Raw genomic sequence first — 22703 nt, 5'->3', positions numbered from 1 at the left:
TTGGATGCCATTCACAAGCTGTATTCCCAGCAGGTGATAATCAAGGTACCCCTCCTACAACAGGGAAAGGGGTATTATTCCACGCTGTTTGTGGTACCGAAGCCGGACGGCTCGGTGAGACCCATTTTAAATCTGAAATCCTTGAACACTTACATAAAAAGATTCAAGTTCAAGATGGAGTCACTCAGAGCAGTGATAGCGAACCTGGAAGAAGGGGACTATATGGTGTCTCTGGACATCAAGGATGCTTACCTCCATGTCCCAATTTGCCCTTCTCACCAAGGGTACCTCAGGTTTGTGGTACAGAACTGTCACTATCAGTTTCAGACGCTGCCGTTTGGATTGTCCACGGCACCCCGGGTCTTTACCAAGGTAATGGCCGAAATGATGATTCTTCTTCGAAGAAAAGGCGTCTTAATTATCCCTTACTTGGACGATCTCCTGATAAGGGCAAGGTCCAGAGAACAGTTAGAGGTCGGAGTAGCACTATCTCAAGTAGTACTACGACAGCACGGATGGATTCTAAATATTCCAAAATCGCAGCTGATTCCGACGACACGTCTGCTGTTCCTAGGGATGATTCTGGACACAGTACAGAAAAAGGTGTTTCTCCCGGAGGAGAAAGCCAAGGAGTTATCCGACCTAGTCAGGAACCTCCTAAGACCAGGCCAAGTGTCAGTACATCAATGCACAAGGGTCCTGGGAAAGATGGTGGCTTCTTACGAAGCGATTCCATTCGGCAGATTCCACGCAAGAACTTTTCAGTGGGATCTGCTGGACAAATGGTCCGGATCGCATCTTCAAATGCATCAGCGGATAACCCTGTCTCCAAGGACAAGGGTGTCTCTCCTGTGGTGGTTACAGAGTGCTCATCTCCTAGAGGGCCGCAGATTCGGCATTCAGGGTTGGGTCCTGGTGACCACGGATGCCAGCCTGAGAGGCTGGGGAGCAGTCACACAGGGAAGAAATTTCCAGGGCTTGTGGTCAAGCATGGAAACGTCACTTCACATAAATATCCTGGAACTAAGGGCCATTTACAATGCCCTAAGTCAGGCAAGACCTCTGCTTCAGGGTCAGCCGGTGTTGATCCAGTCGGACAACATCACGGCAGTCGCCCACGTAAACAGACAGGGCGGCACAAGAAGCAGGAGGGCAATGATGGAAGTGGCAAGGATTCTTCGCTGGGCGGAGAATCATGTGATAGCACTGTCAGCAGTGTTCATTCCGGGAGTGGACAACTGGGAAGCAGACTTCCTCAGCAGACACGATCTTCACCCGGGGGAGTGGGGACTTCACCCAGAAGTCTTCCACATGATTGTGAACCGTTGGGAAAAACCAAAGGTGGACATGATGGCGTCCCGCCTCAACAAAAAACTGGACAGATATTGCGCCAGGTCAAGGGACCCTCAGGCAATAGCTGTGGACGCTCTGGTAACACCGTGGGTGTACCAGTCAGTGTATGTGTTCCCTCCTCTTCCTCTCATACCAAAAGTACTGAGAATCATAAGAAGGAGAGGAGTAAAGACTATACTCGTGGCTCCGGATTGGCCAAGAAGGACTTGGTACCCGGAAATTCAAGAGATGCTCACGGAAGACCCGTGGCCTCTACCTCTAAGAAAGGACCTGCTCCAGCAGGGACCATGTCTGTTCCAAGACTTACCGCGGCTGCGTTTGACGGCATGGCGGTTGAACGCCGGATCCTGAAGGAAAAAGGCATTCCGGATGAAGTCATCCCTACCCTGATCAAAGCCAGGAAGGATGTAACCATACAACATTATCACCGTATTTGGCGTAAATATGTTGCGTGGTGCGAGGCCAGGAAGGCCCCTACAGAGGAATTTCAACTGGGTCGTTTCCTGCATTTCCTGCAAACAGGACTGTCTATGGGCCTCAAATTAGGGTCCATTAAGGTTCAAATTTCGGCCCTGTCAATATTCTTCCAAAAAGAACTGGCTTCTGTTCCTGAAGTTCAGACGTTTGTCAAGGGAGTACTGCATATACAGCCTCCTTTTGTGCCTCCAGTGGCACCTTGGGATCTCAATGTAGTTTTGGGATTCCTAAAATCACATTGGTTTGAACCACTCACCACTGTGGACTTAAAATATCTCACATGGAAAGTGGTAATGCTGTTAGCCCTGGCTTCAGCCAGGCGTGTCTCAGAATTGGCGGCTTTATCCTATAAAAGCCCTTACCTAATTTTTCATACGGACAGGGCAGAATTGAGGACTCGTCCTCAATTTCTCCCTAAGGTGGTTTCAGCATTTCACTTAAACCAGCCTATTGTGGTGCCTGCGGCTACTAGGGACTTGGAGGATTCCAAGTTGCTGGACGTAGTCAGGGCCCTGAAAATATATGTTTCCAGGACGGCTGGAGTCAGGAAATCTGATTCGCTGTTTATCCTGTATGCACCCAACAAGCTGGGTGCTCCTGCTTCTAAGCAGACGATTGCTCGTTGGATTTGTAGTACAATTCAGCTTGCACATTCTGTGGCAGGCCTGCCACAGCCAAAATCTGTAAAAGCCCATTCCACACGGAAAGTGGGCTCATCTTGGGCGGCTGCCCGAGGGGTCTCGGCTTTACAACTTTGCCGAGCAGCTACTTGGTCAGGGGCAAACACGTTTGCTAAATTCTACAAATTTGATACCCTGGCTGAGGAGGACCTGGAGTTCTCTCATTCGGTGCTGCAGAGTCATCCGCACTCTCCCGCCCGTTTGGGAGCTTTGGTATAATCCCCATGGTCCTTTCGGAGTCCCCAGCATCCACTAGGACGTTAGAGAAAATAAGAATTTACTTACCGATAATTCTATTTCTCATAGTCCGTAGTGGATGCTGGGCGCCCATCCCAAGTGCGGATTGTCTGCATTACTTGTACATAGTTATTGTTACAAAAATCGGGTTATTGTTGTTGTGAGCCATCTTTTCAGAGGCTCCTTCTGTTATCATGCTGTTAACTGGGTTCAGATCACAAGTTGTACGGTGTGATTGGTGTGGCTGGTATGAGTCTTACCCGGGATTCAAAATCCTTCCTTATTGTGTACGCTCGTCCGGGCACAGTATCCTAACTGAGGCTTGGAGGAGGGTCATAGGGGGAGGAGCCAGTGCACACCAGCTAGTCCTAAAGCTTTTACTTTGTGCCCAGTCTCCTGCGGAGCCGCTATTCCCCATGGTCCTTTCGGAGTCCCCAGCATCCACTACGGACTATGAGAAATAGAATTATCGGTAAGTAAATTCTTATTTTCATCTCCTATTTTGCAAAGATAGTTCTCATTTGCCTTATAAATTACCAGTTTCTGCTATGTTGCAATCCTGACGATTCTATGCCAGGCCTAACTGCGCAAGATGAATGTGAGAAGGGTGAATAGACCAGCAGTCAGATAGTGTGGGTGCGTCAGACTGAAGAGGATCTGACAATTTATAAGGTGGTCTTTACTAGACCACAGATCTTATTTTTCTTTTTTTCGGAATCTCTTAATAATATGTTAATAGGATCCTGATACACAGGTTTCTAAACCTCGCCGATTTCAGTCTAGTTACCCGTTCCAAAGTCAGTGACATCTCCATGGGAGCTATGCTAGAGTCGCTGTATACAGCAGCAGGGGTGTTGCTTCGACCGTGTTTGGTTGGCATTTGGGTAACTACGGCGTTGCTTGTCTGTATAACAGGACTCAGGTCCGCCCTACAAAACGTCCACCTTATGCTTCTCGCTGATCAAATCTGCGAAGCTGCTGATTATCTATGTACAGCTTCTACGGACGTCTGCCAAGTCAGTTCTCGCATTTCAGCGTCATTCGTGGTGGCACGACAAGTGCTCTGGCTGCGTCCTTAGCAGGCGGAGGCAAAGGTCGACAGAAGAATCAAAGCATTACCTTATGCGAAGGTTGTTTGGTCCTAATTTGGACAAAGGTATACTCTGGGCCAGTGTTCGAATCCTTTAGACCTCAGCCCTTTTGAGGCCGTGGTAGAGAAACAGCCACGCCTGGTAGGCGAGGTCGAGGACGTGGTTTTCAACAAACCAACACCAGCGTCCGGACGCTAAGGTCACTGGCAAGCCAGTGGCAGGACGGGCTCCCAGCCCATCTCGGTTCTCCAGTTGTGGGAGCACGCCTTCAGACGTTTCATTTGGCGTGGTTCCAGACATCCACAGATGGGTGGATCCGCAATTTAGTGTTACAAGATAACAGTTCGACTGTCTACCGCCTCTGCGGTTTTTCAAGACAGGACTGCCTGTGTCGGACGGCAAGAGGGCGGTTCGGGAAATTGCCATTCACTCTATGCTGGATTCAGCAGTTTTGTTTCCAGTCCCTGTACACCAACAAGGTCAGGGTTTTTATTCCAGTCTGTTTGTGGTCCCACAGCTGGATGGCTCGGTCAGGCCAATATTGAATACTTACTACAGATTCAAGATGGAATCTCTGCGGACAGTACTTGCAGGTTTAGAGCCACAGGAAATTCATGATTGCGTTGGATCTCGAGGATGCGTATTTACACATTCCGATTTGCCCACCTCATCAGAGGTTATTGCGTTTTGCGATACGGCAGATCCATTATCAGTTTCAAGCTCTACCGTTTGCCCTCTCGTCGGCGCTTAGGGTATTCACCAAAGTGATGGCTGTTATGATGGCTCATCTCATATCCCTGGAAGTGATAATAGTTCCGTATTTAGACGATTTGCTCTTCAAAGCTCCGTCTCACCAAATGCGCCTGCAACATGTGTTGCTAACGTACAATGTGCTGGTTCAGCAGGGTTGGATTGTCATCTTCAAGAACTCACATCGGATTCCGTCTCAACGACTTCAATTCCTAGGGAGGATTCTCGATACGGTAGATCGAAGAATTTGCCTACCAGAACAGAAAGTACAGACTATTCGTCATCTGGTACGATTAGTGCTCAAGCCTCGGTACATTTGTGCATTCGCCTGTTAGGCACAATGGTGGCGACTTTCAAAGCGCTTCTGTTCGGAAGATTTCACTCACGTCCTTTTCAACTGCATGTACTCGCACAGTGATCGGCCTCGTATCTGCAGATTCACTAGAGGTGAGGTTGTCTCCACGGGCCAGAGTTTCTGTACTCTGGTGGCTCCAAGTACACAATCTAACCGCAGGAAATCGGTTCGGCGTCTGGAATTGGATAGTTCTAACCACAGACGCGAGTCTCAGAGGTTGGGGAGCTGTAGTTCAAAATTGTCAACTCCAGGGTCTCTGGGCAGATCACGAAAGATTGCTGTCTATAAATGTCCTGGAACTCCGCGCAATTTACAATGCACTACGACAAGCCGTACACATGCTTCGCTCTCAGATTATCCAAGTGCAGTCAGACAACGCAACGGCAGTCGCATACATCAACAAACAAGGAGGAACGAGAAGCCGCTTGGCAATGCGGGAAGTAGCTCGAATCCTCAATTGGGCTGCCCATCACCAAGTGATATTGTCGGTAGTGGTCATTCCGATAATGGACAACTGGGAGGCGGATTATCTCAGCCATCGGGATTTTCATCCAGGAGAATGGGCATTAAAACCAGAAGGGTTTCACATTTTGGTCCAGAGGTGGGGTTACCCTCAAGTGGACCTGATGGCATCTCGCCATACTCCCCAAACGCCCCAGTATGTGTCCAGAACGCGAGATCCAAAGGCAGTGGCAGGGGATGCTCTCACTATTGCATGGCCGTACAGCCTCGTGTATCTGTTTCCACCGTTTCCGCTGCTCCCTCTGTTGCTAAAACGGATCAAACGAGAGTCCGCCACAGTCATACTAGTGGCGCCTCATTGGCCTCGGAGAGCTTGGTTCTCGGATCTTCACGGGCTACTCGCAGACGATCCTTGCCCGCTTCCGCTACGTTCGCACTTGTTACAACAGGGTCCATTCCTTTACCCCGATTTAGCACAAATGCGTTTGACGGGGTGGCTGTTGAAACCGCCTTCTTAAGAAGAGAGGGCATTCCACTATCGGTTATAGTAACCATGTTATGTGCTAGAAATCCAGTTACGACAGCTCATTATTACAGAATTTGGCGTGCCTATATAGGTTGGTGTGAAGCTCGTAAGTTTCCGACATCATCTTTCAAGTTATCCCGTCTTTTGTTATTTCTATAGATGGGCTTAGATGGAGGACTGCGTTTATCTACACCATGGGTCTTCAACCTGCGACCCTCCAGCTGCTGTGGAACTACACATCCCAGCATGCCCTGCCTCAGTTTTAGCATACCTTAATAGCAAAATTGTGGCAGGGCATGCTGGGATGTGTAGTTTCACAGCAGCTGGAGGGCCACAGGTTGAAGACCCATGATCTACACTAAAGGTGTAGGTATCTGCTTTGTCAATTTGCTTTCAAAGACGATTGGCTCTATTGCCGCCTGTACACACTTTTCTGCAAGGTGTCCTCAGAGTACAACCTCCATTCATTCCACCTACAGCGCCATGGGACTTGAATCTGGTTTTAGATTTTGTACAGTCTTCATACTTTGAACCCTTACATCAAGTGGATATTAAGTTTCTCACTTGGAAAACGATTTTTCTCCTAGCCTTAGCTTCGGCGAGGCGTGTTTCAGATTTGGGTGCATTGGCATGCAAGCCACTGTTTTAGTGTTTCATGATGACAGAGCGGAGCTTCGGACGAATCCCGCTTTCTTACCAAAGGTAGTGTCATCTTTTCACATCAATCAACCAATAGTAGTTCCTGTGTTAACAGGACATTCTGGAACTTTGGATGTGGTACGCGCATTACGCGTTTATGTATCCCGAGCGTCTACAGTTTGTAAGACGGATGCGTTGTTTGTTCTCTATGATGCTGCCAAAATGGGTTGGCCAGCTTCTAAGCAGACCTTATCCAAATGGATTATACTGATCATAAGTCAGGCTTACCTTCATGCTAGGTTACATCAGTAACGGCTCTTTCCACACGTTCTGTGGAAACTTCATGGGCAGCTGGTCGTGGGGCTTCTACGACGCAGCATTGCCGTGCGGCTACATAGTCATCAGTGCACACGTTTGTGCGCTTTTACAATTTTGATACGTTTGCGGCATCAGCATCTAGCTTTGGCCGCCTAGTGTTACAGGTGCCAAACAGCTCTCCCGCCCACGAGGGAAGCTTTGGTACGTCCCAAGAGTACTCCAGTGACCCCTAGTGGATGAAAAAGAAAATAGGATTTTGGTACTTACCAGGTAAATCCTTTTCTTTGAATCCATAGGGGGCACTGGACGCCCACCCAGAGCAGTTTTACCTGGTTGTGGTCAGTTCAGTGGATCTTATGGTAACACATTCTCACCGATTTATCAGTTATGGTGTCAACTGGTTAGTTGTCAGTTACGTTGTGTGTCAACTTTATTGTTGTCCGTTATGTTATAATGTTATAGGTAATTCTCCATTGTTCATCCTCTCTATCCTGTTCGCCTCAGGAAAAAACACTGAGGTATTCTGGGAGTATGGAGGGGAGGAGAGTTACTGAAATTTGAATATTCAGTGCCCAGTCCTTGCTAACACCGTCCATATCCCAAGAGTACTCCAGTGCCCCTATGGATTCAAAGAAAAGGATTTACCTGGTAAGTACCAAAATCCTATTTCTCTAACGTCCTAGTGGATGCTGGGGACTCCGTAAGGACCATGGGGAATAGACGGGCTCCGCAGGAGACTGGGCACTCTAAAGAAAGATTTAGTACTATCTGGTGTGCACTGGCTCCTCCCTCTATGCCCCTCCTCCAGACCTCAGTTAGAATCTGTGCCCGGCCAGAGCTGGGTGCTCCTAGTGGGCTCTCCTGAGCTTGCTAGAAAAGAAAGTATTTTGTCAGGTTTTTTATTTTCAGAGAGCTTCTGCTGGCAACAGACTCTCTGCTACGTGGGACTGAGGGGAGAGAAGCAAACCTACTCACTGCAGATAAGTTGCGCTTCTTAGGCTACTGGACACCATTAGCTCCAGAGGGATCGAACACAGGTACCTAACCTTGATCGTCCGTTCCCAGAGCCGCGCCGCCGTCCCCCTCGCAGAGCCAGAAGTACAGAAGCAGCAGAAGCATGAAGACATCGAAATCGGCGGCAGAAGACTCCTGTCTTCACTTAAGGTAGCGCACAGCACTGCAGCTGTGCGCCATTGCTCCCGCAGCACACCACACACTCCGGTCACTGTAGGGTGCAGGGCGCAGGGGGGGGCGCCCTGGGCAGCAATTAAGATACCTTTTGCAAAATTATACATATATACAGTCAGGCACTGTATAAATGTACGAGCCCCCGCCATTATTTTTACACAGAAACAGGACAGAAGCCCGCTGCTGAGGGGGCGGGGCCTTCTTCCTCAGCACTCACCAGCGCCATTTTCTCTCCACAGATCCGCTGAGAGAAGCTCCCCAGGCTCTCCCCTGCAGTAGAAGAGGGTAAAAAGAGAGGGGGGGGCACATAAATTTGGTGCAAAAACAATATATACAGCAGCTACTGGGTTAACACTAAGTTACTGTGTGATTCCTGGGTCATATAGCGCTGGGGTGTGTGCTGGCATACTCTCTCTCTGTCTCTCCAAAGGGCCTTGTGGGGGAACTGTCTTCAAATAGAGCATCCCCTGTGTGTGTGGTGTGTCGGTACGTGTGTGTCGACATGTCTGAGGTAAAAGGCTCCCCTAAGGAGGAGATAGAGCGAATATGTGTGTGAGAGGGTGTCTCCGTCGACAACGCCGACACCTGTTTGGATATGTGTAAGTGCTAAGGTGAATTTATTGCACAAAAGATTAGGGAACAGACAGGAAATCTACCCATGTCTGTCCCTATGTCGCAGAGACCTTCAGTGTCTCTCAATGCTCACTATCCAAAATAACAAACACTGATATCGACACGGAGGGTGACTCCAGTGTCGACTACGATAATGCTAAGTTACAGCCAGAATGGCAGAAAAGTATTCAATATATGATTATTGTAATAAAAGATGATTTGCATATCACTAATGACTCATCTGTCCCTGACACAAGGGTACACATGTTAAGGGGAAGAAAGCTGAGGTAAATTTCATTCCTCTCATGAGGAAAAAGAGCGGGAATCTCCAGACAAGAGACTGCAGCTTCCCACAAAGAATTCCCAGGCAGTATCCTTTCCCCACTAGGGCCAGGATGTGATGGGAATCTTCCCCTAGGGTGTCCTGTTTGCACAGAAGGTAGCACTAGCTATTCTCAGGGATCCTGCAGATAGCGTGCACATTCTGGTACACTACTCAGACCGGCGATTGTGTCGGCATGGGTTTATAGCGCTGTGGCAGCGTGGACAGGTACCTTATCAGCGGAGATTGAGACCCTAGTATACATATAGTTATGTATAGGTATATATAGATAAAGATGCTGTCTTAAGAGATATGTATATATATATATATATATATATATATATATATATATATATATATATACTGGAAAAAAATGCTGCGGCACTCAGGGTCTTGTAGAGCAATCAAATGTGTATTGGCATCACAAAATTATTTTGTGATGCCAATACACATTTGATTGCTCTACAAGACCCTGAGTGCCGCAGCATTTTTTTCCAGTATCCAGTTTCACTGATGGCACCGGGGCACGCAGACCCTATACAGGAGTGCCGGGTTAATCTTCCATAAATATATATATATATATATAAGACATGCCCAAGGAGACGTGTATACTGGGTCCTAGAGTCAACACTATGTCGATTTCTGCTTGACGTGTCCTGTAGAATATGCAATGGACAGATGATGCAGACTTAAGATTCTGATATTTTGCCTTATATTCCTGCACTGCCTAGGAAAGCGCGGCATTATCGAATGCGGCCTTTCGAATAAAGAAACAAGAAAGTCCGAGGTGCGTCCTTTCTTACCAGAGGCGGGCGCAGAGAAAAGAAGCTGCACAACACAGCTAGTTCCCAGGAGCAGAAGTTGTCCCCGGCCTCTGCAAAAATCCACCGCATGTCGCTGGAGCTCCACAGGCGGAGCTAGGCCCGGTGGGGGCACGCTTTTGTAAGTTCAGCCACAAGTGGGTTCACTCCCTATTAGATCCCTGGGCAATAGATGTTGTGTCTCCGGGATACAAGCTGGATTTGGAGAAGATGCCTCCTCACTGCCGGCCCTGCCGGCTTCCCTCTGCGAGAGGGTAACAGGGTTAACTGCAATTCACAAGTTGTATTTTCAACAGGTGGTGGTCAAGTTTCCCTTCCTTCGACAAGGAGGGGGTTATTATTCCACCAGGTTGTAGTCCCGAAACCGGAAGGTTCGGTCAGACCCATATTGAATTTAAAATTCCTGAACATATACCTGGAAAGGTTCAAGTGCAAGATGAAATCGCTAAGAGCGGTCATTGCACGCCTAAAATGCGGGAGATGTTATGGTGTCTCGGGGCAAAAGGGATGCATACCTTCGTGTCCCCATTTATCCACCTAATCAGGCGTACCTCAGAATTGCGGTACAGAATTGTCATTACCAATTTCTGACGTGGCCGGTGGGTCTCTCCACGGCCCTGAGAGTTTTCACCAAAGTGATGGCGGAAATGATGGTGCTCCTGCGGAAGCAAGGTGTCACTATTATCACGTTCTTGGTCGATCTCCTCATAAGAGTGAGATTGAGAGAGCAGTTGCGGAACAGCGTATCATTTTCTCTGGAAGTGTAACGGCAACACGGCTGGATTCTGTGTATTCCAGTGTGGCAGTTGGTTCCTACAGCTCATCTGACTCTTCTAGGCATGATCCTAGACACAGACCAGAAAAGGGGTTTATCTCCCGATAGAGAGAGCTCAGGAGCTCGTGACACTGGTCAGGAATCTATTGTAACCAAAACAGGTGTCAGTGCATCACTGCACTCGAGTCCTGGTAAGGATGGTGGCATCGTACGAGGCCATTCCCTTCGGCAGGTTCCATGAGAGGACCTTCCAATGGGACTTACGGGACAAGTGGTCCGGATCACATCTTCAGATGCATCGGTTAATCACCCTATCCCCCAGGGCCCGGGTGTCTCTCCTGTGGTGGCTGCAGAGTGCTCACCTTCTCGAAGGTCGCAGGTTCGGCACTCAGGACTGGGTCCTGGTGACCACGGATGCAAGCCTCCGAGGGTGGGGGGCAGTCACACAAGGAAAACAATTTCCAAGGGTGAAGGTCAAGTCAAGAGACTTGCCTTCACATAAATATCCTGGAATTAAGGGCCATATGCATCGCCCTAAGTCAAGCGGAGACCCTGCTTCGCGACCAACCGGTTCTGATTCAGTCAGACAATATCACCGCAGTGGCTCATGTAAACCACCATGGTGGCACAAGGAGCAGGGTGGCGATGGTAGAAGCCACCAGAATTCTGGGCGGAGAATCATGTAAGCGCACTGTCAGCAGTGTTCATTCCGGGAGTGGACAACTGGGAAGCAGACTTCCTCAGCAGGCACGACCTCTACCCGGGAGAGTGGGGACTTCATCAAGAAGTCTTTGCGCAGATTGTAGGTCGGTGGGAACTGCCACAGGTGGACATGATGGCATCCCGCCTCAACAAAAAGCTACAGAGGTATTGCGCCAGGTCAAGAGACTCTCAGGCGATAGCTGTAGACGCACTGGTGACACCGTGGATGTTCCAGTCGGTTTATGTGTTTCCTCCTCTTCCTTTCTTACCCAAGGTGCTGAGAATCGTAAGAAAAAGAGGAGTGAGAACAATACTCATTGTTCCGGTTTGGCCAAGAAGGACTTGGTACCCGGAACTGCAAGAAATGCTCACAGAGGACCCATGGCCTCTGCCTCTCAGACAGGACCTGTTGCAACAAGGGCCCTGTCTGTTCCAAGACTTACCGCGGCTGCGTTTGACGGCATGGCGGTTGAACGCCGGATCCTAGCGGAAAAAGGCATTCCGGATGAAGTTATTCCTACGTTGATAAAGGCGAGGAAGGACGTGACAGCAAAGCATTATCACCATATATGGCGAAAATATGTTGCTTGGTGTGAGGCCAGGAAGGCCCCTACAGAGGAATTCCATCTGGGTCGATTCCTGCACTTCCTACAGTCAGGAGTGACTATGGGCCTAAAATTAGGGTCCATAAAGGTCCAGATTTCGGCCCTATCCATTTTCTTTCAAAAAGAACTGGCTTCACTGCTGGAGGTTCAGACGGTTGTTAAGGGAGTGCTGCATATTCAGCCCCCTTTTGTGCCACCAGTGGCACCTTGGGATCTTAACGTGGTGTTGAGTTTCCTGAAATCCCACTGGTTTGAGCCAATTAAAACCGTGGAGCTAAAGTATCTCACGTGGAAAGTGGTCATGCTGTTGGCCTTAGCTTCGGCTAAGCGTGTGTCAGAATTGGCGGCTTTGTCATGTAAAAGCCCCTATCTGGTTTTCCATATGGACAGGGCAGGATTGCGGACTCGTCCGCAATTTCAGCCAAAGGTGGTGTCATCTGTCATTTAAACCAACCTATTGTGGTGCCTGCGGCTACTCGTGACTGGGAGGATTCCAAGTTGCTTGACGTAGTCCGGGCTTTGAAGATTTATGTAACCAGAACGGCTGGAGTCAGGAAGACTGACTCGCTGTTTATCCTGTATGCATCCAACAAGCTGGGTGCTCCTGCTTCAAAGCAAACTATTGCTCGCTGGATCTGTAACCCGATTCAGCAGGCTCATTCTGCGGCTGGGTTGCCGCATCCAAAATCAGTGAAAGCCCATTCCACGAGGAAGGTGGGCTCTTCTTGGGCGGCTGCCCGAGGGGTCTCGGCATTACAGCTTTGCCGAGCTGCTACTTGGTCGGGTTCAAACACGTTTGCAAAATTCTGCAAGTTTGATACCCTGGCTGAGGAGGACCTTGTGTTTGCCCATTCGGTGCTGCAGAGTCATCCGCACTTTCCCGCCCGTTTGGAGGCTTTGGTATAATCCCCATGGTCCTTACGGAGTCCCCAGCATCCACTAGGACGTTAGAGAAAATAAGATTTTACTCACCGGTAAATCTATTTCTCGTAGTCCGTAGTGGATGCTGGGCGCCCGTCCCGAGTGCGGACTTCTTCTGCAATACTTGTATATAGTTATTGCTTAACTAAGGGTTATTTTATGGTTGCATCAGGTTTATCTGATGCTTTGTTGTTGTTCATACTGTTAACTGGGTAAGTTTATCACAAGCTATGCGGTGTGATTGGTGTGGCTGGTATGAGTCTTACCCTGGATTCCAAAAATCCTTTCCTTGTAATGTCAGCTCTTCCGGGCACAGTTTCCTTAACTGAGGTCTGGAGGAGGGACATAGAGGGAGGAGCCAGTGCACACCAGATAGTACTAAATCTTTCTTAAGAGTGCCCAGTCTCCTGCGGAGCCCGTCTATTCCCCATGGTCCCTTTACGGAGTCCCCAGCATCCACTACGGACTACGAGAAATAGATTTACGGGCGAGTAAAATCTTATTTTTTTTTCATTTTTAATATTAGACCTAAATTAAAAGCACTCATTAAAATTACCCGCCTTGTTTTGGGTCACAGTGGCTGCGTTTTTGGGTCCGGACCACGCCCCCCCCCCCCCCCCCCCCCAATGGCATTCAAACACCGCTGGCACGCCCCCTCCCACCTCGCGACCTCCTCTGCCTATCAGTCAGGCAGAGGCGATTGCACCGGTGAGATGCTTTTGGATCTCACTGTATGCGCACTTGCAGTGCGGCCGTGTGCGTGTGCACACCACATAGGGCTTCAGGGTGCAATCTCTGCCGTTGCAGCTATCTGCTCTGAATTAGGCCATTGTATCTTTTTAAAGGCAATGCTACTTGAGAAATGTATGGTAGTATAATTGGGCATTCAAACACCGCTGGCATGCCCCCTCCCGCCCCGCGACCTCCTCTGCCTATCAGGCAGAGACGATTGCACCGGTGAGATGCTTAAGGATCTCACTGTGTGCGCACTTGCATTGCGGCCGTGTGCACACCACATAGGGCTTCAGGGTGCAATCTCTGCCGTTGCAGCTATCGGCTCTGAATTAGGCCATTGTATCTGTTTAAAGGCAGTGCTACTTGAGAAATGTATGGTAGTATAATTGGGCATTTTGATTGAAATGTTAAGTGTGAAGCATGTCTCCTGATGGTGTCTTTATTTTGCAGATGTGGGATGAATACCCTGATGTTTATGGGGTAAGGAGGTCCAACCGAAGCAGACAAGAGCCATCAAGATTTAATATTAAACCCGGGGTGAGAAAACGGATGCCTTCCAACAAACCGTATTTAGTTAGTAATCTTTAGCAATGTCTGTATTACTATTTGGCATGTGTAACAGGTGGGGTTTTTTCCCCCTTTTTTTGCCATGAATGCCAACAAAAGGGACTTAATAATAATTTACGGAATGGTGCAGTATATAACAGAAAGCCTGTTGAACTCTGTTTTTCCTAGCTCAAATTGGTTCACAGTCTGTACAGCTAGATATGTACTTGTCCTTCACAAACCAAGGAGGCAAGCCATCAGACACACTATTCCCTACCAGGCAGCCCACTCTCACAACACATCACGGTGCAGGTCTGTCTGTTCCCTGATCATTCTGATGTGAGCAGTGCTTATTCTATTGCCTTCTCTACAACTGTATATGCTAACACTGCAAGCTCTATTCCCCATGCAATGTTTTCACAGGTGCAAGTAATACCCCTTTTACACTCGCACACCCGGGTCACTCCCGGGATGCATTCCCGGGACTGACCCTTTTCACACTGCACTAAGACCTGGGATCGACCCGGGACAGCCCCATTTACACTGATCCCGGGATATCCCTGCAAATGCATATGTATGTTATTAGAAATGGCCTTTTTCTGGCTCACATAGATGAGGTCACAGTAGTCAACAAAGGGAGGGGTGGTGCCTGCTCACACCATTGCTGCAGTCATGGCCGACGGAGTACCAGTGTGTATGCCTGAGCTCATGATTCTTTCTGCTTTGCAGATGTTTCATACAGCCAGTGACAGCCTCCTCTCTCCTAATGCTCAGCAACTCTCTAACCTCCTGGTCTGTCCAGGTCGCCATGCTGCCTTCCTCACACGCATCCAGGACGCTCCCCAGGGCTCTGGAAGATGACATCATCTTTTCTGAGCCCATGAAAGCTCCAATCGGAGGCCTTTTAACAGTCCCGGGTAGTGAATCCCGGGACGGGCCCTTTCACACTACCCAGCTTCCCGAGACGGTCCCAGATTCAACCCTGGTCGATACCTGGGTTGAAATCCCGGGATGCTCGACCCGGGAAATTGTCCCTGTACCCTTTCACACTGACCAAAAACCCGGGATGATGCGCGTTCACGTGCAATATCCTGGGATTTTCATGCGAATGTAAAAGGGGTATAAGTGTGGCTCTAAGGGATTTCTTTAATAGTAAATTCTAGAGTATTTTGCATAGCAATGCATTATAGATATTTAAGAGAACTTGATTGTTGCTGTGAATTGCCTTGGGCCAAGGCAATTGTTTAGAATATAAAATTAGATTTTGAGCCCTAGAAAGTAGGTATAGGGTAGCCTGCGTTTTATATGTATGCTGTTCAGGAAAAGAACCCCTATCACCCTCTCTTACAAGTTTTTCTCCTTAGCCTGTGGCTTTAGTGTCCTCTCCCTAGGTATGTTTATCCCACATTAAAAGCTCATTGCATTATTCAGGTTATTTTAAAAGGAAAATAGCCTTACTCCTTGTAACTGTGTTTATTATTTGTCAACTGAATGCCGTTAGCCACTTACTAGTGAATACTAAATATGGTCCATAAATGAACATTAGTTGTTACAGTTTTTGGAGATTTCCTGAGCCACTTTTAGGGGCCGATTCCATTAGCTGTGGAAGTTGACAAAATGGGTCCCAGCAACTTCTGAATGTTAACTGCAGAATGCAGATTTAACTTGCACCCTATGGAGAGGCCAGCACACTCTGCCTATCATAATGTGCAAAACAAAAAAACGCTAATGGAATCCATCTTTTTCATAAAACACGTTTGGCAGTAGTTTTATATACCTTTTTTTTATTTTTTATTTTTTTATTGTTGTTTGGTTTATAATTGTGTGTGTGTGTTTATATGTGGCCATTTTCCTCTCGGTTTTAGAGCACAGATTCTGAAAGTGAAAGCCCTAAAAGGAGAAGTCTAAGAAACATTCGAAAGCAGTAAGTATTTCAGGAGAACACAAATGTCTCACATTTTACGTCCTTCATGTATGCATTATATAAGCTCATTCTATAGTCCTATTTGGAAGGAATTGTTTCAGTGCTTATTCTCCTGTTGACAGGGAAAAGAAAAACATATCAGATGACGATGAGGAGGCCAGTAGTGGAGAAAGTGACTTGGAACAACCAAGAGTCAGATCACGACGGTTGGCGTTAAAGAGGTACAGATGGACTTTATCCTTCTCATAATCCTTTGCGATGATCTTTTTAGTAACTTAGTGAGGTAAAGTCACCATTTTGACCTTTTAAGAGCTTCATCCAGAGCTTGTACAAGGAGTCAAAAAAAATCTCAGCGTGGAAAGAAGAAGAAGACTGATTCCACGGAGGATGATGATGATGAAGATGATGATGACGAAACTCCTAAAAGGCAGACGAGGCGCAGAATGGCTAAAACTGTTAGGTGAGATTGATCTGTTATAATATACAAGTTCATATAATACTACAGAATTCAGAATATTTAAATTTGCATATAATTTCTTTAACTTGGTTAGTGCAAACAAACCATTATCATCATCAAATGGGGTTTAATCCTGAATTGTCCCATGTAAAGACGAGGAATCCAGACCACATCGAAATTATATCTCCATAGCCACTACTTTCTCACAAAAATATTATAAATTTATGTCGATGACATGATGCAGTTTGTCTTTCACAGGCTTGAGGAAACAATTAAGCTTTACACCCCTCACTTAATAGACTTTCAAAATTCATTATGTAATGCATAATTCAACCTGTGGCCTTCCAACTGCTGTGGAACTACCAGCATGCCCTGCCACAGTTTTGCTATTAACACATGCTAAAACTGAGGCAGGGTATGCTTGGATGTGTAGTTCCACAGCAGCTGGAGGGCCACAAGTTGAAGACCCATGATGTAATGTATAGTAGGGCACATAGCCAGATGGGTGGTATTCATGTGACCGGCGGTCGGGAGACCGACAGTCACATGACCTCCTCCACCATCCCGATCCCTCACTATCCCGATGGTCGGCATGCCGACCAACAGGGACTATTTCCACTCGTGGGTGTCCACGACACCCATAGAGTGGGAATAGAACGTCGCCACAGAGCCCGAATGGGGCTTGCTGCACTCGCCCCTCCCCGCCGGGATCCCGGCGTCGGTATGCTGCCGGGATCCCGGCGTCGGTAAGCTGACCGGCGGTTTCCTGACCGCCGGTCAGCCATACTACACCCTAGCCAGATTAAGGGGGGAATGCAGGGCATACTGTACACCGGGCCTCCCTCTGCCAACCAGAAAAGAGATAGGAGGGTGGCGATAGCTGTGACACAGGGTGGAATCCATGTGTCACTTACAGTTCTCTCCACACCTGGGTGTCTGAGTCCTGTGTAACTTGTTATCTAGTGAGGGTCTAGAGCAGTGTTTCCTAACCCCGGTCCTCAAGGCACACTAACAGTCCTGGTTTTAGTGATATCCAGGCTTGAACACAGGTGACTTAATTAGTACCTCAGTTATTTTGATTTAACCATCTGTGCTGAAGCCTGGATATCACAAAAACCTGCACTGTTGGTGTGCCTTGAGGACCGCGGTTGGGAATGCCTGGTCTAGAGAGAGACACACACACTCACACACAAACACAGTCCTCCTGAACCTGTCCCAGTGTGTAAGTAGTACAGAGGCTGTTGCTATTTTTGCATGTGACTAGATAAATTATAGATTTTATTTTTCTCTGACGTCCTAAGTGGATGCTGGGGACTCCGTCAGGACCATGGGGATTAGCGGCTCCGCAGGAGACAGGGCACAAAAGTAAAAGCTTTAGGATCAGGTGGTGTGCACTGGCTCCTCCCCCTATGACCCTCCTCCAAGCCTCAGTTAGGTTTTTGTGCCCGGCCGAGAAGGGTGCAATCTAGGTGGCTCTCCTAAAGAGCTGCTTAGAGTAAAAGTTTTATTAGGTTTTTTATTTTCAGTGAGTCCTGCTGGCAACAGGCTCACTGCAACGAGGGACTTAGGGGAGAAGAAGTGAACTCACCTGCATGCAGGATGGATTGGCTTCTTAGGCTACTGGACACTAGCTCCAGAGGGACGATCACAGGTACAGCCTGGATGGGTCACCGGAGCCGCGCCGCCGACCCCCTTGCAGATGCTGAAGAGAGAAGAGGTCCAGAAATCGGCGGCTGAAGACTTCTCAGTCTTCATGAGGTAGCGCACAGCACTGCAGCTGTGCGCCATTGCTCTCAGCACACTTCACACCAACGGTCACTGAGGGTGCAGGGCGCTGGGGGGGGCGCCCTGGGCAGCAATGAAAGTACCTATACTGGCTAAAAATACATCACATATAGCCTCTGGGGCTATATGGATGTATTTAACCCCTGCCAGGTTGTCAGAAAAACGGGAGAAGCCGCCCGCCGAAAAGGGGGCGGGGCCTATTCTCCTCAGCACACAGCGCCATTTTCCCTCACAGAACTGCTGGAGGGAAGGCTCCCAGGCTCTCCCCTGCACTGCACTACAGAAACAGGGTTAAAACAGAGAGGGGGGGCACTTATTTGGCGATATGATTATATATTAAGATGCTAAAAGGGAAAACACTTATATAAAGGTTGTCCCTGTATAATTATAGCGTTTTGGTGTGTGCTGGCAAACTCTCCCTCTGTCTCCCCAAAGGGCTAGTGGGGTCCTGTCCTCTATCAGAGCATTCCCTGTGTGTGTGCTGTGTGTCGGTACGTGTGTGTCGACATGTATGAGGACGATGTTGGTGAGGAGGCGGAGCAATTGCCTGTAATGGTGATGTCACTCTCTAGGGAGTCGACACCGGAATGGATGGCTTATTTAGGGAATTACGTGATAATGTCAACACGCTGCAAGGTCGGTTGACGACATGAGACGGCCGGCAAACAAATTAGTACCTGTCCAGGCGTCTCAAACACCGTCAGGGGCTTTAAAACGCCCATTTACCTCAGTCGGTCGACACAGACACGGACACTGACTCCAGTGTCGACGGTGAAGAAACAAACGTATTTTCCTTTAGGGCCACACGTTACATGTTAAGGGCAATGAAGGAGGTGTTACATATTTCTGATACTACAAGTACCACAAAAAAGGGTATTATGTGGGGTGTGAAAAAACTACCTGTAGTTTTTCCTGAATCAGATAAATTAAATGAAGGCGCTCACACGCTTATCACAAGTGGCGTTACCGTCTCCAGATACGGCCGCCCTCAAGGAGCCAGCTGATAGGAGGCTGGAAAATATCCTAAAAAGTATATACACACATACTGGTGTTATACTGCGACCAGCGATCGCCTCAGCCTGGATGTGCAGCGCTGGGGTGGCTTGGTCGGATTCCCTGACTGAAAATATTGATACCCTTGACAGGGACAGTATTTTATTGACTATAGAGCATTTAAAGGATGCATTTCTATATATGCGAGATGCACAGAGGGATATTTGCACTCTGGCATCAAGAGTAAGTGCGATGTCCATATCTGCCAGAAGATGTTTATGGACACGACAGTGGTCAGGTGATGCAGATTCCAAACGGCACATGGAAGTATTGCCGTATAAAGGGGAGGAGTTATTTGGGGTCGGTCCATCGGACCTGGTGGCCACGGCAACAGCTGGAAAATCCACCTTTTTTTACCCCAAGTCACATCTCAGCAGAAAAAGACACCGTCTTTTCAGCCTCAGTCCTTTCGTCCCCATAAGGGCAAGCGGGCAAAAGGCCAGTCATATCTGCCCAGGGATAGAGGAAAGGGAAGAAGACTGCAGCAGGCAGCCCATTCCCAGGAACAGAAGCCCTCCACCGCTTCTACCAAGTCCTCAGCATGACGCTGGGGCCGTACAAGCGGACTCAGGTGCGGTGGGGGGTCGTCTCAAGAGTTTCAGCACGCAGTGGGCCCCTGGAGCTTACAAGTAGTATCCCAGGGGTACAGATTGGAAATTCGAGACGTCTCCCCCTCGCAGGTTCCTGAAGTCTGCTTTACCAACGTCTCCCTCCGACAGGGAGGCAGTATTGGAAACAATTCACAAGCTGTATTCCCAGCAGGTGATAATCAAAGTACCCCTCCTACAACAAGGAAAGGGGTATTATTCCACACTATATTGTGGTACTGAAGCCAGACGGCTCGGTGAGACCTATTCTAAATCTGAAATATTTGAACACTTACATACAAAGGTTCAAATCAAGATGGAGTCACTCAGAGCAGTGATAGCGAACCAGGAAGAAGGGGACTATATGGTGTCCCTGGACATCAGGGATGCTTACCTCCATGTCCCAATTTGCCCTTCTCACCAAGGGTACCTCAGGTTCGTGGTACAGAACTGTCACTATCCGTTTCAGACGCTGCCGTTTGGATTGTCCACGGCACCCCGGGTCTTTACCAAGGTAATGACCGAAATGATGATTCTTCTTCAAAGAAAATGGACGATCTCCTGATAAGGGCAAGGTCCAGAGAACAGTTGAAGGTCGGAGTAGCACTATCTCAAGTAGTTCTACGACAGCACGGGTGGATTCTAAATATTCCAAAATCGCAGCTGTTTCCGACGACACGTCTGCTGTTCCTAGGGATGATTCTGGACACAGTCCAGAAAAGGGTGTTTCTCCCGGAGAAGAAAGCCAGGGAGTTATCCGAGCTAGTCAGGAACCTCCTAAAACCAGGAAAAGTGTCAGTGCTTCATTGCACAAGGGTCCTGGGAAAAATGGTGGCTTCTTACGAAGCGATTCCATTCGGCAGATTTCACGCAAGAACTTTTCAGTGGGATCTGCTGGAAAAATGGTCCGGATCGCATCTTCAGATGCATCAGCGGATAACCCTGTCTCCAAGGACAAGGGTGTTTCTTCTGCGGTGGCTGCAGAGTGCTCATCTATTAAAGGGCCGCAGATTCGGCATTCAGGACTGGGTCCTGGTGACCACAGATGCCAGCCTGAGAGGCTGGGGAGCAGTCACACAGGGAAAAAATTTCCAGGGAGTGTGATATAGTCTGGAGACTTCTCTCCACATAAATATACTGGAGCTAAGGTCAATTTACGATGCTCTAAGCTTAGCAAGACCTCTGCTTCAAGGTCAGCCGGTATTGATCCAGTGGGACAACATCACGGCAGTCGCCCACGTAAACAGACAGGACGGCACAAGAAGCAGGAGGGCAATGGCAGAAACTGCAAGGATTCTTCGCTGGGCGGAAAATCATGTGATAACACTGTCAGCAGTGTTCATTCCGGGAGTGGACAACTGGGAAGCAGACTTCCTCAGCAGGCACGACCTCCACCCGGGAGAGTGGGGACTTCATCGGGAAGTCTTCCACATGATTGTGAACCGTTGGGAAAGACCAAAGGTGGACATGATGGCGTCCCGCCTGAACAAAAAACTGGACAGGTATTGCGCCAGGTCAAGAGACCCTCAGGCAATAGCTGTGGACGTTCTGGTAACACCGTGGGTGTACCAGTCGGTGTATGTGTTCCCTCCTCTGCTTCTCATACCCAAGGTACTGAGAATTATAAGACGTAGAGGAGTAAGAACTATACTCGTGGCTCCGGATTGGCCAAGAAGGACTTGGTACCCGGAACTTCAAGAAATGCTCACAGAGGACTCATGGCCTCTGCCGCTAAGAAGGGACTTGCTTCAGCAAGTACCATGTCTGTTCCAAGACTTACCGCGGCTGTGTTTGACGGCATGGCGGTGGAACGCCGGATCCTAAGGGAAAAAGGCATTCCGGAAGAGGTCATTCCTACCCTGGTCAAAGCCAGGAAGGAGGTGACCGCACAACATTATCACCACATGTGGCGAAAATATGTTGCGTGGTGTGAGGCCAGGAAGGCCCCACGAAGAAATTTCAACTCGGTCGATTCCTGCATTTCCTGCAAACAGGAGTGTCTATGGGCCTCAAATTGGGGTCCATTAGGGTTCAAATTTCGGCCCTGTCAATTTTCTTCCAGAAAAGATTGGCTTCAGTTCCTGAAGTCCAGAAGTTTGTCAAGGGAGTACTGCATATACAACCCCCTTTTGTGCCTCCAGTGGCACTGTGGGATCTCAACGTAGTTCTGGGATTCCTCAAATCACATTGGTTTAAACCGCTCAAATCTGTGGATTTGAAATATCTCACATGGAAAGTGACCATGCTGTTGGCCCTGGCCTCGGCCAGGCGAGTGTCAGAATTGGCGGCTTTGTCTCACAAAGCCCATATCTGATTGTCCATTCGGACAGGGCAGAGCTGCGGACTCGTCCCCAGTTTCTCCCTAAGGTGGTGTCAGCGTTTCACCTGCACCAGCTTATTGTGGTACCTGCGGCTACTAGGGACTTGGAGGACTCCAAGTTGCTGGATGTTGTCAGGGCCCTGAAAATATAGGTTCCAGGACGGCTGGAGTCAGGAAAACTGACTTGCTGTTATCCTGTAGGCACCCAAAAAACTGGGTGCTCTTGCTTCTAAGCAGACGATTGCTAGTTGGATGTGTAGTACAATTCAGCTTGCACATTCTGTGGCAGGCCTGCCACAGCCAAAATATGTAAATGCCCATTCCACAAGGAAGGTGGGCTCATCTTGGGCGGCTGCCCGAGGGGTCTCGGCTTTACAACTTTGCCGAGCTGCTACTTGGTCAGGGGCACACCCTGGCTGAGGAGGACCTGGAGTTCTCTCATTCGGTGCTGCAGAGTCATCC

General features: G+C 48.6%; 1 protein-coding gene across 4 annotated transcripts in view; it reads left to right on the top strand.

The window, feature by feature from the left end:
• CHD2 (chromodomain helicase DNA binding protein 2) overlaps window positions 1-22703 on the top strand; it is a 241660-nt gene that overhangs the window by 80376 nt on the left and 138581 nt on the right. For 3 of the 4 annotated variants that reach the window (XM_063925729.1, XM_063925728.1, XM_063925731.1), the window contains exons 4-7: window positions 14020-14106; window positions 15981-16039; window positions 16162-16260; window positions 16350-16499. In XM_063925729.1, coding sequence (XP_063781799.1) covers window positions 14020-14106; window positions 15981-16039; window positions 16162-16260; window positions 16350-16499 — 395 coding nt within the window. The remainder of the gene's footprint in view (window positions 1-14019; window positions 14107-15980; window positions 16040-16161; window positions 16261-16349; window positions 16500-22703) is intronic. The other variant, XM_063925730.1, reaches the window with a different exon arrangement.

The sequence above is a fragment of the Pseudophryne corroboree genome, chromosome 6 (assembly GCF_028390025.1).
Source record: "Pseudophryne corroboree isolate aPseCor3 chromosome 6, aPseCor3.hap2, whole genome shotgun sequence".
NCBI classification, from domain to species: domain Eukaryota; kingdom Metazoa; phylum Chordata; class Amphibia; order Anura; family Myobatrachidae; genus Pseudophryne; species Pseudophryne corroboree.
This window is presented reverse-complemented; position numbering and strand designations above follow the sequence as displayed.